The sequence below is a fragment of the Scyliorhinus torazame genome, chromosome 8 (assembly GCF_047496885.1).
Source record: "Scyliorhinus torazame isolate Kashiwa2021f chromosome 8, sScyTor2.1, whole genome shotgun sequence".
Taxonomy (NCBI): Eukaryota; Metazoa; Chordata; class Chondrichthyes; order Carcharhiniformes; family Scyliorhinidae; genus Scyliorhinus; species Scyliorhinus torazame.
In genome coordinates this window covers 79,700,499-79,715,763 of record NC_092714.1, presented here as the reverse complement: position 1 = coordinate 79,715,763, position 15,265 = coordinate 79,700,499, and the positions used below count along the sequence as shown (strand labels likewise).

At 46.8% G+C, this 15,265-nt stretch overlaps 1 protein-coding gene across 2 annotated transcripts in view; it reads left to right on the top strand.

The window, feature by feature from the left end:
- LOC140427968 (uncharacterized) overlaps nt 1–15,265 on the top strand; it is a 426,464-nt gene that overhangs the window by 252,216 nt on the left and 158,983 nt on the right. Inside the window, exon 7 of one of the 2 annotated variants that reach the window (XM_072513881.1) lies at nt 9,054–9,143. The exons of the other annotated variant lie outside the window; for it this stretch is intronic. Coding sequence (XP_072369982.1) covers nt 9,054–9,143 — 90 coding nt within the window. The remainder of the gene's footprint in view (nt 1–9,053; nt 9,144–15,265) is intronic. 2 annotated transcript variants of the gene reach the window in all.

Below are 15,265 nucleotides of genomic sequence, written 5' to 3'. Positions count from 1 at the left end.
ACAGCTGGAATACTTGGTGCAACCTGCTTTGAACTTTTAGATTTACACTGGATTTTTATTTATCTTGGAATGAGCCGATAGGAAGAATATTTGCAATTCATCCCCTAGATAAAAGCATGATCATAAGGCATTCTATGTGTCATGCACCTTTTTTGCAAATGTAATCCTAGATTAAGAAAGTAGGTCATTGAAGAGGGGATGATCATAATTAGAGTCTACGTAACAGATGGTGGCACCAATGCTCCAAACTCATCCCAGTAAATCTCTTCTACAGATTCATAGTCTGAAAGGGTGATGGCCACATACTCGTACTGATTGAACTGTTCCAGCATGGATGGTCCTGTTGTCTGGTGAATTATCAGACACTTCGACCAGTTTATTATTATAACATTTAACCAGGTGCCCTTACTTATGAGACGAACAAAGGGCAAAAGCAGGTTTGCGGTTAACCCAATTTTATTCACAATTCTCCAATTCTTTGTCACTATTTTATTTGGGTATTTGGGTATTACAATTTTCAACATCACCCACACAGAATATGACACAAACTCGCAGCTGAGCTCTAGGTATTACCTGCATTTAGTGGGGGAGGCTGGACAGGCTCTGGTCATTCAATGTGGATACCTTCTCTGAGCCAACGATCCCTTCTTCTTGCGATGGTTGTGCCTGGGGGACCCCCAGGTTGTCACTAACGATGTGTTCCGATATTCCTTCTTTTATACCGGTTCTGCTATCACTGAGTCAAAGGTACGTGCGGGTAACTATGACTCCGTGATAGCAGAACCAGTATAAAAGACACCCTGGCCTGAGTTCTATTGTCCCATTCGGACTTAAACTCATTAATAGGATTAAACAGGATACTCCTGTTCAACCAGGGTGATTCAATCACGATCCCTTGTCCTCTGGAACATTCTTGTCTGACCAGTTCATCATTTGTCCTTCTGCAAAGTTGATCACCTGTGTCTGTATGTTAGTTACATAAACATAGTACGGCCTTGTTTTTTTGTATAAATGTGATACCGACTGTAAGTGGGTAATCACGAAGTTCCATATAGCGATAATGAGTTTCTGCATTGACTTGAGAGCTCAGGCAGACGGCCAGTGTCAATTTCAACCACGGCCTTATTTGGCAGTTTCTGTTTTTCGGTCTGTGTGTTTTTTTCCCCCCCATGTTGGCCTATTTCCCAGTACCACAGTCCCTTGCCTATCATTCTGCTTTCTTAGAATTTTCAAAACACAATTGATAAAATGTAAGCAATCGCTTGAGTTCCTTCCCCATGCCATCTTCCTCCAAAGCTAAGCAACACAGAGTGTTTCCAAATTCCACTCAACACAAAGACATGCTTTCAACTAATGCTTTCCATCAGCTGTTTTCATCAAGGATCCATCTCCAGGTTTTCCATCTCTCCTTTGAATATTCCTTTGTCTTGAATTGCAACATGCATCCAAGCCTCTACACATAAGCTCAAATCCTCAGTCCCCAACAGAATGCACATGTTCCAAAGGCTGGAAATAAGAACACCAAACTTATGATGACTCAGCTACATGGCTTTTCTATAGCCAACCCATTGCTCCTCTCTTCCTCAGTCTGACTTTAACTTCGATGAACAGTACCCTGTTCCAGCGGCAGTACTCCTTTGTTCCTTTTTTTCTTCAATATTACTGGAGCTTTTTCATTCCCTGGTTTCTCAAAATAATTGTCCTTCAACTTCTCTGGAGCTTGCTTTCGTACCCATTACGCCATTGTATAGCCTTCCTGCTTTTAGCAGAGCTGAGAGCTAGCCCTCTCTTACTTCCTATCTCCAACTAGCTTGATCCAGTTAAACACTAAAATTCAAAAGGTATTTTCTCTAAAGGTGGCCCCTGGTTGCTAAGCAACATCTCATTCTTTTGTCAAGTTCATGTTTACTTTTCCCATCACAAACTCTTTCTCAGCACAATAGAAACACAGTTTAAACTGAAACCAAAGCCCTCCATACATGCAAACACCTTTGCTGAACATGAATCTAACGAGAATTTTACCTTTTCCTACTCACTTAAACTCACTTAAATTTGTACCTTATTTCTTTTTTTATATAAATTTAGAGTACCAATTCATTTTTTCCAATTAAGGGGCAATTTAGTGTGGCCAATCCACCTAGACTGCACATCTTTGGGTTGTGGGGGCGAAACCCACACAAACACGGGGAGAATGTGCAAACTCCGCACGGACAGTGACCCGGAGCCGGGATCGAACCTGAGACCTCGGTGCTGTGAGGCAGCAGTGCTAACCGCTGCACCACCGTGCTGCCCCTGTACCTTATTTCTAATATTTAACAGTACAAATAAAGAGCACTTAAATCTACCTGTTTTATTGACAGGCCTTCCGCTGCAAGGGCGGGTGTACATCACCACCCCCAGTAATGATGTTTTAATTTGTTTAAGTTTCCTTTGATGTTTTGTTTTTGTTACAGTGCCTCAGCAGATCTGCTTATTTTACCGTTCATTTGTTCAATTTAAAAGAGTATAAAGGGAGACATCCACCATTCTCTGGTATTGGCTGGTCACATTGATCCCTCCCCCAGACTTTGTCAGATATATACAGAAGAATCTCTAACTTCTGATACAAAAGCACACAAAGGGTCGCTGCTATGGTCCTGTACCTCCCGCTTAGGGAAAAATATCAGTCGCTGCTGGATCTTCACATCCAAGTCTGGATTTCCATCTCTGGACCCTGCAAAGGTACCTTTGCGTTGAGCCCCCTCCCTCATGGTGTACACTGACAACATATTTCTTCCATTTGATGCATTGGTGATCTGCAGCCGCTGTTTATAGGCCTGGAGATCTCCATGCCTGCTTGCAGGAGTTGCCTCTGTTCTATAGGGAGCTGATTAATGTCTGGAACATGACTGCAAATGGCAGAATTCTCTTCTGTCCGTAGTAGTGGCTGTTGTCGGGAGAGCCGCTGTTCAGGAATCGTCACCTTCAACACGGATTTGTTTGGCTGGCGGAAGAGAGGGCTTGGGCCATTGGGTTGACCAGAACAGTGGATGTGCTGGATGGCAGAGGAGCAGCCTGGATGATGCCCCAAGAACTTATCGGGCATGTATTTGTTAATGTCCAGTTCGCGGCCAAATTTATCCACAGCCTGAAAATGGTGGTGCTCTGTACCAACAGCAGTCGCGGCATCGAGGCCACTCAAGCGTGTGTTGGACTCCCATCAGAAATGACCTTCATCCGGACTGGTCCTGAGTCTTGATACCTTCCTCGGGAGCAGCAACCCCACAATTTGAGCCATCTCATGGAACTTCCCTGCGTGCCATTCCATTCAGTGCAGAAGCTTTCCTGTGTGGCTTGTTGCACTCCCTCCACTTCCTTGATTTTCTCACCATCAGGTCACAACTTGCCGTTCGGTTCTACCATCTGGCGGGGGGGGAGGTCTCCAGTGGAGGGCTGTCTATGTGGGAGTCCTTCCTTTTCCATCAGGAACATGGCCTGGAGGGTGTTGCATGCAACAGTACCTTGTAATCGTAGGTTAAGGTGGTTCATGGACCCCTAGGCCACATGTGTTTTCTGGGGCCAATGGGAGTCTGTGATCCTTGTATACATAGATTGCCTGCGTTTCCAGCCCCTTTTTAGCTATTTGAAGGGGCTATTCTTCAGTTTAAAGTCAGCCCCACGCTTTGGTGATCCGGTGCGGGGTGTGCGGGCGGGGAAGAGGACCTCCTCATTAGTCTTCTTCTGGGCCTGGTCAAGGTGGCCATCAACCCTGCGTTGCACTTCAGCTCCGCCCTCAACATGCCCCATCCCCCCAACCCACCCCCAGCCCTCAGCCGTTCCTCCTGATATGTTGCCTTCCACGCTATACCCCCTGGCCACAACAGTGAGTAGCACATGGGAGTCTCTATTCCCACCACTCAACCCTGTTCACAGGGGTACCGGTGGCTGCAGCCACCAGTGGCAGTTATGACCTCTGCGACCTTGTCCTGTCTCCCCAGTGGGATCTACTGTCAGGGAAGGACACAAGTGAAATGTGGAACTTGTTCAAGGAACAGGTACTACGTGTCCTTGATATGTATGTCCCTGTCAGGCAGGGAAGAGATGGTCGAGTGAGGGAACCATGGTTGACAAGAGAAGTTGAATGTCTTGTTAAGAGGAAAAAGGAGACTTATGTAAGGCTGAGGAAACAAGGTTCAGACAGGGCATTGGAGGGATACAAGATAGCCAGGAGGGAACTGAAGAAAGAGATTAGCAGAGCTAAGAGAGGGCATGAACAATCTTTGGCGGGTAGGATCAAGGAAAACCCCAAGGCCTTTTACACATATGTGAGAAATATGAGAATGACTAGAGCGAGGGTAGGTCCGATCAAGGACAGTGGCGGGAGATTGTGTATTGAGTCTGAAGAGATAGGAGAGGTCTTGAACGAGTACTTTTCTTCTGTATTTACAAATGAGAGGGGCGATATTGCTGGAGAGGACAGTGTGAAACAGATTGGTAAGCTCGAGGAAATACTTGTTAGGAAGGAAGATGTGTTGGGCATTTTGAAAAACTTGAGGATAGACAAGTCACCCGGGCCTGACGGGATATATCCAAGGATTCTATGGGAAGCAAGAGATGAAATTGCAGAGCCATTGGCAATGATCTTTTCGTCCTCACTGTCAACAGGGGTGGTACCAGGGGATTGGAGAGTGGCGAATGTCGTGCCCCTGTTCAAAAAAGGGACTAGGGATAACCCTGGGAATTACAGGCCAGTTAGTCTTACTTCGGTGGTAGGCAAAGTAATGGAAAGGGTACTGAAGGATAGGATTTCTGAGCATCTGGAAAGACACTGCTTGATTAGGGATAGTCAGCACGGATTTGTGAGGGGTAGGTCTTGCCTTACAAGTCTTATTGAATTCTTTGAGGAGGTGACCAAGCATGTGGATGAAGGTAAAGCAGTGGATGTAGTGTACATGGATTTTAGTAAGGCATTTGATAAGGTTCCCCATGGTAGGCTTATGCAGAAAGTAAGGAGGCATGGGATAGTGGGAAATTTGGCCAGTTGGAGAACGAACTGGCTAACCGATAGAAGTCAGAGAGTGGTGGTGGATGGCAAATATTCAGCCTGGATCCCAGTTACCAGTGGCGTACCGCAGGGATCAGTTCTGGGTCCTCTGCTGTTTGTGATTTTCATTAATGACTTGGATGAGGGAGTTGAAGGGTGGGTCAGTAAATTTGCAGACGATACGAAGATTGGTGGAGTTGTGGATAGTGAGGAGGGCTGTTGTCGGCTGCAAAGAGACATAGATAGGATGCAGAGCTGGGCTGAGAAGTGGCAGATGGAGTTTAACTCTGAAAAGTGTGAGGTTGTCCATTTTGGAAGGACAAATATGAATGCGGAATACAGGGTTAACGGTAGAGTTCTTGGCAATGTGGAGGAGCAGAGAGATCTTGGGGTCTATGTTCATACATCTTTGAAAGTTGCCACTCAAGTGGATAGAGCTGTGAAGAAGGCCTATGGTGTGCTCGCGTTCATTAACAGAGGGATTGAATTTAAGAGCCGTGAGGTGATGATGCAGCTGTACAAAACTTTGGTAAGGCCACATTTGGAGGACTGTGTACAGTTCTGGTCGCCTCATTTTAGGAAGGATGTGGAAGCTTTGTAAAAGGTGCAAAGAAGATTTACCAGGATGTTGCCTGGAATGGAGAGTAGGTCTTACGAGGAAAGGTTGAGAGTGCTAGGCCTTTTCTCATTAGAACGGAGAAGGATGAGGGGCGACTTGATAGAGGTTTATAAGATGATCAGGGGAATAGATAGAGTAGACAGTCAGAGACTTTTTCCCCGGGTGGAACAAACCATTACAAGGGGACATAAATTTAAGGTGAAAGGTGGAAGATATAGGAGGGACATCAGAGGTAGGTTCTTTACCCAGAGAGTAGTGGGGGCATGGAATGCACTGCCTGTGGAAGTAGTTGAGTCGGAAACATTAGGGATCTTCAAGCAGCTATTGGATAGGTACATGGATTACGGTAAAATGATATAGTGTAGATTTATTTGTTCTTAAGGGCAGCACGGTAGCATTGTGGATAGCACAATGCTTCACAGCTCCAGGGTCCCAGTTTCAATTCCGGCTTGGGTCACTGTCTGTGCGGAGTCTGCACGTCCTCCCCGTGTCTGCGTGGGTTTCCTCCGGGTGCTCCGGTTTCCTCCCACAGTCCAAAGATGTGCAGGTTAGGTGAATTGGCCAATGATAAATTGCCCTTAATGTCCAAAATTGCCCTTGGTGTTGGGTGGAGGTGTTGAGTTTGGGTAGGGTGCTCTTTCCAGGAGCCGGTGCAGACTCAAAGGGCCGAATGGCCTCCTTCTGCACTGTAAATTCAATGATAATCTATGATAAATCTAGGACAAAGGTTCGGCACAACATCGTGGGCCGAAGGGCCTGTTCTGTGCTGTATTTTCTATGTTTTCTATGTATATGTTATGTACTGTGGGTGTCCTCATTGGATGTGTTTTCCCGACAACAGGGTGGCATCTGGTTGTGCAGTGGAGAGGGTCACCCTGTGCCCCCATGCTTAGAGGCTTTATGTGGACAGGTCCTACAGATGGGGTGAGCAAGGCAAGTGTGTGTCTACTGGGAGCATAGCTGCAGTGTGATGTGGATGTGACATACAGGTTGTGCCCACCTGACTGGGGGGGCAGGACGGATGGGAGCAGGAGCAAGGTGGGCAGACAGGGCTTGGAGTCAGGTGCGGAGTGAGCTGGCTGATAGTGTGACTCGTGAGGTCTCTCTCCTGAGAGAGGCAGTGTTCCAGGGAGTGTGCCAAAGGCTACGGTGCATGTGTCCTTTGTTTGGGGTGAGCTCTGCTATTCCCCTGCTTCCCCTGCATTGGGGCTGTGCATCATATGAGTGCATTGAGGAGTGGCAGCACTTGGCGTGCCACTGATTGAGGTTGGCCGTGCCCATCCCGTTGATGGGTCACCTGGGGTCTGAGGGCTTCCAGAGGGATGGTCTGGGTGCGCTCCCAAATGACCAGAGGCTCTGTGGCCATTTACAGGACACCAAGAGCAGTCAGCAGAGAGAGCAGCCAGGGTCCTGTAACTTGTATCAAATGGGTGCATTTAAAACAAATACTGTAACAATGGCGCCCTAGGGCAGCACGGTGGCGCAGTGGTAGCACTGCTGCCTCACGGCGCCGAGGTCCCAGGTTCGATCCTGGCTTTGGGTTACTGTCTGTGTGGAGTTTGCACATTCTCCCCGTGTTTGCGGGGGTTTCGCCCCCACAACCTAAAGATGTGCAGGGTAGGTGGATTGAACACGCTAAATTGCCCCTTGATTGGAAAAAATGAATTGGGTACTGTAAAAATAAAAAAAATTTAAACAATGGTGGCCTAAGCCAGGCCACCCAATCCTGAGGGGGACACCCCCAATCCACGGAGCAGTAAGCAAATCACTGCTCACCCCCCCCCCCCCCCCCAGCAAACATCCTCAGCAGCCATGGCGCCCAAAACCCACTTATAAATACCTGTAGTAAACCACGCCCACGTGACTTCTGCCTGAGTGGGGCGGAGAATTGCAGAGGCCCGGAGCACACCAGGTCCAACCCGCTAATGACATGTAAAATAATGTAAATGCCGGTTTTACATGCTGCAGCCGGCACGGGGTGTGAACCTCGTTATCGCAATCAGCGAGGGACCAGAGCATGGCGTTCGATTCGGTGCCGGAGCAAACCTCGATTTTGGACAGCCACCCGAGTCTCTGACCGATTGCCATTAGCGTTTCCAAAGTTGAGCCCTGACTGTTTTCTGAAGTGTACGCCATGTGCATTTGGTAAATCATTATACAGGCTGTTTTCTACCAACCCTGAAACATGGGGGTGGAATATTCTGATTGTGAAAAGCACCCATCAAATGTTTAGCGCATATTATGCACACTACAAAGTTCTACTCATTTTGTGCAGACCGAATAATGTGATTTATTTTTCAATAGAGTGAAATATCCTGATAATTAATGTCCCGTCTTTCAACGATTACCACCAATAAAGCATTCAACTTATCATGTGCAAACAGCCTATGGTTTATATAAAATATAACATTTTTGTTGACCTTTTGTTTATTTTTCATCCAAGTTCAGCTTAAAAAAAATGTTGGGGCAGCACGGTGGCACAGTGGTTAGCACTGCTGCCTCAAGGCGCCATGGTCCCAGGTTCGATCCCGGCCCTGGGTCACTGTCTGTGTGGAGTTTGCACATTCTCCCCCTGTTTGCGTGAGGTTCACTCCCACAACCCAAAGATGTGCAGGCTAGGTGGATTGGTCACGCTAAATTGCCTATTAATTGGAAAAAAGGAATTGGGTGCTCTAAATTGATATATTTTTTAAAAAATTGTTAATGTTTTCCCACTACACTGGTAAAAACTGAATGGAATGGTGAAAAGTCTTGCATTTCTGAACAATTTCTATTTCCTGTGAAATTTCATACTAGAACCTTATTGTAATGTATAGTGCTGCATCTATTTCCACAGGCTGATTGAAATGGTGTTCTTGCCATAAAAATGAACCTTCATTCCTCTGTATTCTTCCTCAGGAAAATACCTACAGTTATTGGCCTTTGTCTTTAAAATTATGGGGAATATTACTGATTTAATAATTTTCCGTTGACTCTCTTTAATATTTCTGACCAAAAATACTCTCATTGTGAAAACAAATAAGAATTTAATTTAAAAATTGTATCCTGAGTAAAGTAATTTTGGAAAGACTAATTATATAAATTTGTATCATTAAAGACTATTTCAAAATTATTTAACAGAATTTTGCTTCTGTTTTCACAATTTATCCGCAGATTAGAACTGTAATAATGTATCAATTAACGTAGTTTCAAAAATGAGAGACTCTGCACATGGGCATAAATTTGGGAACACTCTTAATTAAGTGCACTGATGTTTGTGTCTAACACCCCATGAAGAAAGATTGTGCACCAGAATCGAGTCTCACCATTTTGGAGCTTAAGTATTTCCAATTTGAAGTGTATAACAGTTTGTTTTATCTTTTATTCTTTGTCAGGATTAAGTTTTTTTCCCCCTTGTGTTATCTCTTGCAGTGCGTATTATGTTGCTGCCTGGGGTGTGCCCTTCATCCTGTCCTGTCTTCCACTGTTTGGAGATTATTACGGCCCGGCGGGGGCATGGTGGTAAGAACATGGCTGTGCCAACAGATAATGTAAATTCTGTGTAGAGGAGGTCAATCAGTTTTTGCCATTTGTTGCAGAAGGAAAATGCATTCGTTCAACAAAATAGGTTCAGGGATTGAACTATAATTTGAATTGAAAATGCATATCTTCTCATTATTTGCGGAGCCTTGAGAGGAAATGTACGAGTTAGAGAATTTGTATCTAAAAATAATTCTGTTACAAAAATAAATGAGAACGGAGATCTTTTGTCAGTTCAGAGGAGACAGATAGTTGTAAAATAACTTTGTGAGTGGGGTGCTTTTCCTGTTACTGTTTACATTGGTGTTCAGTCACGCATACCTGTAAAGTTCCATGTGCTGAGCAGCTTAAATTAGTTTGAGGGTGTGACAAAAGTATGGCCACAGTCAGGTATTTACAGGATATAGTGTTGAATAATCGAGGGTTTCTGGAGTTCGGAGTGCATGTATGTATGAATCAGACAGGAATTTGTTTTTGACGTGGGAGACAACACAAGATGAAACATGCCCCCTGCCTTTAAAAACAAGGGGCAGGATTTTTCGGATGGCAGGTTTCTGGAAGTTCGACCTGGGGAGCCGTCGGCCAGTCTGATTGCTGAGCAAGCACTGGGACTACATGCACTCCCTAAATTCTAAGTCCCAGAGTCAGGACGAGGTTAGTGTGTGATTGTCACAGCCAGGAGGGGAGGTGAGGCCCGAGGCGGGGTGGGGAGAGGAGGATGGGTCTTGATGGAGAAGCCACGGGGAAGGGAGCACCCATGGGAAACAGACCTGGGGGGGTGCCCAATGTGGGAGGAGAACCTTGAGGGAGGTGTCCATTCTTCCCATGCGAGGCCTCACCAGGATGACCGGCCAGACATCCCCTCTGCCCATCCCCCTGTCAGTGGCTGGGCAGGAACTGGCCTTTAAGTGCCCATACTTGGCCACTTAAAGGCTTGAATTGAGATGAGGGCAGTGAGAAGGCTTCACAGGGAATTTTATAGGCACCCCAAACTGACAGCGGAGAACTGGAAAATTCTGCCCAAAGAATCAGCTGGATAAAACACACCTCCATTGTAGCATTGCACATCTTATCCTGATGGGGTAAACCTGCTTATATATCAGCTACAAGGACCATTGTGGCACAGTGGCAGGCACAGTGGTTAGCACTATTGTCTCACGGCGGCAGGGACCTTGGGTTTGATTCCGGTCTTGGGTGACTGTCGGTGTGGAGTTTGCACCTTCTCCCTGATCTGCGTGGGTTTTCTGCAACAATCCAAAGCTGTACAGGTTTGGTGGATGATATGATAATCGCTTATTGTCACAAGTAGGCTTCAAATTAAGTTACTGTGAAAAGTCCCTAGTCGCCACATTCCCTGTTCGGGGAGGCTGGTACGGGAATTGAACCGTGCTGCTGGCCTGCCTTGGTCTGCTTTAAAAGCCAGCGATTTAGCCCAGTGTGCTAAACCAGCCCCTGGTTTGGCCATGATTAAGGCATAGGGTTGTGGGGATGTGGCAGGGATGTGGGCCGAGATGGAGTGCTCTTTTAGAAGGTCAGTACAGACTCAATGGGCCGAATGGCCTCCTTCTGCACTGTAGGGATTCTATGGATGGACTGCATTTATAAAGTTTCTGGTCTCAGTGCACCTGTATTTTCACTGGAGGATGGCCATGAACAGCAAACTTAACCACTCTCCCATGACAAATCCTGGCAGCAGGGCTTCCAATTTTTCTCTGCAATGCCATTGTGAACAGTTTGTCCTCTTTTCTGTCACTACCACAACTTCTTATTATTCAAATTAGAGGCTGATACACCATCACAAAGTCCAGTACAGCTCACACTCTCAGGGTAGGTACCCCCACGCTCATCCTTTCCAGGATCTCAATAGTGGGGTGAATACACCAATTCTGATGAATTTAGGACTACCATCAGGAAGAAAACATTACACACATAGAATTACCATCACTTGTCCTAGACTTCTGGGCATGGAAGGGGGCAAAAATGTTATTCATTCTCAAACCAGCCAGACGCTGCTAAGAGAGATCTGTAGATTTTTCTTTTTGAATGGTGAGCTAAACTAAACTCAACTTCGTACTGGGTATATCTTGAGATTATGAGTGGAGTCGTGGAACACCTAATGATGTTGCTATATAGTAACTGTTTCAGCTATTGCATCAAAATCAATGAGACATTTAGAATAAGGTGTTCCTTCCAAATATTTTCCATCTGGCTCCACAAGGCAGGTGTTGAGCAGTCAAGTGAAGAGATGAGTGTGCCTCAAGCAAATCATGCATTATCACCGTTTCTCCAGAATGCTGTATTAGAATGTTGACCAATTCACCTAACAAACACGTCTTTTGGGACTTGTGGGGGGAAACCGGAGGCTGTCCACGCAGACACAGGGAGAATGTGCAGACCGGTCCGCACAGACAGTGGCCCAAGCCGGGAATCGAACCTGGGACCCTGGTGCAGTGAAACAACAGTGCTAACCACTATACTACCGTGCCGCCCAATTGCGACTCTTCTCAGATTTGGCTCATCCCTTAACTTGGACTCTGGGCAAATTCAAATGGGACATCCTGGACGAGTCCCCATTTTCTGTTACGGACAGGAGGAATTTAAGAAACCCTGATTTCTTCTCTCATCGCCCATCCGTAAAGAGAAAGGTGTTTTGATTTATATTTCTCTCTTTACAAGCGTGGTGTATTTCGCAATCCCTCAGTTTTGGTGTGATCCAATTTCTATTAATAACCCCACACCAAACTCAAGAAATGAAATGAAATGAATCAAAAATGAAAATCGCTTATTGTCACAAGTAGGCTTCAAATGAAGTTACTGTGAAAAGCCCCTAGTCGCCACACTCGGGCGCCTGTTCGGGGAGGCTGGCACGGGAATTGAACCGTGCTGCTGGCCTGCCTTGGTCTGCTTTCAAAGCCAGCGATTTAGCCCTGTGCTAAACTAGCCCCTGATAGGGTAAGCTTTGAAGGTTAGCTTATTTGTACACACAAATGCAGGAGAGGGTGAGAGGGTGTTGCTAAGTAGCTCCCTGTACATTCATACAATCAACATCACAGAGCAAAGACTTACTGGGCGTGGTCTATTGGCATTGCGCCCAAAAGGCGGCGCGGCCAGTAGATGCCGGGCGATCCCTCTTCTAACACGATCTAACGAGATGTCACAATCTGAATCCCGCCCATTGTGGACGGGATCACTATCTGGCAAATCTGCATTTTATATTAGAGTTCCGGGGAGCAGAAGCCACGAATAATCAGCGTTGTAATCTAATAACATATGTTGGATCCTTACCTCTCAAACTCGCCTGTTTAAAATGGATGAAATTCAAGTTGGCAGGGCCAGGCTTTTTGTAAACCTTGCTGATTTGCCAACTTATGCACCATTTCTGTTTTTCTCAGCAGTATTTAATGTCACGACATCCTGATTAAATGAGAGTTGAGAAATCTAGTCTGATCTATTACATATAGCAGGCAACAACATGAAGGGTGGAATTTCTGGAAAAAATGGCAAAGTGCCAGGTTCTGATTGAAAAGCGCCATGTTCCTCTCCAGAAACACAGCTCCGTTTTCAGACCAGATATTCTGACACTGTCAGGGTTAAGGTTTGTTTTTTTATAAATTGGATTTTGTTCCAAACGTACATAAAAAGATACAACACATCAACACATACACAATTCGGGAAACAAACTTCCCAACACACAACTATACAGTTTGAACAAATTTTCTCTTCCCCCCTCCCCCCCCCCCCCCCCCCCTCCCCCGTGACGAACAACTCCTCAAACATTTTTATTATAAACATTTTATTGAGGTATTAATGATTTTATAACAATAACAGATGAAACAGTGTACATACAAATATAAACATAGTGCACAGGCCGTCTTCCTCCCTCACAGGTCCCACCTTTCTTACACATTAATCTAAACTAAACTAGACCCTAGGAGCTGGGAGGAGAGATAGAGGATGGTCTATGGGCGGATGCGTTGAGCAGAGTCAACGCATCCGCAACATGTGCCAGGCTCAGCCTGATACAATTCAATGTCGTTCACCGGGCTCACATGACAGTGGCCCGGATGAGCACATTCTTTGGGGTGGAAGACAGGTGTGCAAAATGTGCGGGAGGACCGGCGAACCATGTCCACATGTTCTGGGCATGTCCGAAGCTTAGGGGATTTTGGCAGGGGTTTGCAGATGTCATGTCCATGGTGTTAAAAACAAGGGTGGCACTGAGTCCAGAGGTGGTGATTTTCGGGGTGTCGGAAGACCCGGGAATCCAGGAGGAGAAAGAGACAGACGTTCTGGCCTTTGCTTCCCTGGTAGCCCAGAGACGGGTACTATTACCTTGGAGGGACTCAAAGCCCCCGAAGTCGGAGACCTGGCTATCGGACGTGGCTAGCTTTCTCTGTTTGGAGAAAATCAAGTTCGCCGAGAGAGGGTCACTGTTAGGTTTCGCCCGGAGGTGGCAACCATTCGTCGACTTCTTCGCGGAAAATTAATCGTCAGCAGAAGGGGGGGCGGTTAGGTTAGTTTAGAGTAGGGGGTCAATAAAGGTGGGACCTGTAAGGGAGGGAGCCGGTTTTGCACTATGTTTATAGTTTCATGTACATTGTTTATTGTGTTGTTGTTATAATACCAAAAATACCTCAATAAAATGTTTATTAAAAAAAAGAAACATATAGGAGCAGGTCATCTGCGTATAGCGAAACTCTGTGTTCCATCCCTTCCCGAACCTGCCCCTTCCAGCCCCTTGAAGCTCTCAGCGTAATTGCCAGCGGCTCTATGGCCAGCGCAAACAGCAGTGGGGAGAGGGGGCATCCCTGCCTCATCCCCTGGTGCAGCCTGAAATAGCCCAATGTCAATCTGTTCATCCTTACACTTGCGCACAGGCGCCTGATACAGCAGCCTAACCCAGTTGATGATCCCGTCCAAACCCAAACCGCCCCAGCACCTCCCAAAGATAGGTCCATTCCACCCAATCAAATGCCTTCTCTGCGTCCATTGCGACCACTACCCCTACGACCCTACCTTCTGGGGGCACCATGATCACATTTAGCAGCTTTCTAATGTTGGCCGCCAACTGCCTGCCCTCAACGAACCCCGCCTGGTCCTCCCCAATCACGTCCGGAATGCAGTCTTCGATCCTAAAGGACAAGATTTTGGCCAACAGTTTGGCGTCTGCATTTAGTAGGGAGACGGTCTGTAGGACCCACATAACTCCGGGTCCTTATCCCGCTTCAGGATCAATGAGATAGTGGCCTGTGACATCGTCGGGCGAAGCCCCCCTCTCTCTCGCCTCATTAAATGTCCTCATCAGCAGCGACCCCAGTATCCCAGAGAACTTTTTATAAAACTCCACTGGGTACCCGTCCGGTCCCAGTGCTTTACCCGACTGCATGGCCTTCAGCCCTTCTGCTATTTCTTCAATCCTGATCGGGACCCCCAGCCCTTCTACAAACCCTTCGTCCACCTTCGGGAGCCTCAGCCCCCCAAAGAATTTCCTCATCCCCTCTGGCCCAGCTGGGGGTTCTGACTCATACAGCCTGCTGTAAAACTCCTTGATCGCCCTATTAACCCCAGCTGAATCTCCGACCAGGTTCCCATCTCTATCCCTCACTTTCCCAATCTCCCTGGCTGCCTCCCTCTTTCTGAGCTGCTGTGCAAGCATTCTGTTGGCCTTCTCTCCATATTCATATATCGCCTTCCTCAGCTGCTCCTCCGCCTTACCTGTAGTTACCAAGCCAAACTCCGTCATTCCCTTAAAAGCCCTGCCTCTGGGGTCTCCGCATATCTCCAGTCGACCTTAAGTATTTCCCTTATTAGTCGGACCGTCTGCTCTGTCTACCTTCTCCCTGTGGGCCCGTATCGAAATCAGCTCCCCTCTGACCACCTCTGCCTTCAGCGCCTCCCAGATCATTGCAGCCGAGACTTCCCCCGTGTCATTAACTTCCAGATAGTTCTGGATACATTTCCTCACCCGCCTGCACACCTCCTCATCCGCTAACAGTCCGACATCCAATCTCCAATGCGGGCGTTGGCCACCCTCCTTGCTCACCTGTAGGTCCACCCAGTGCGGGGCATGATCCGAGACCGTGATTGCTGAATACTCAGTGTCC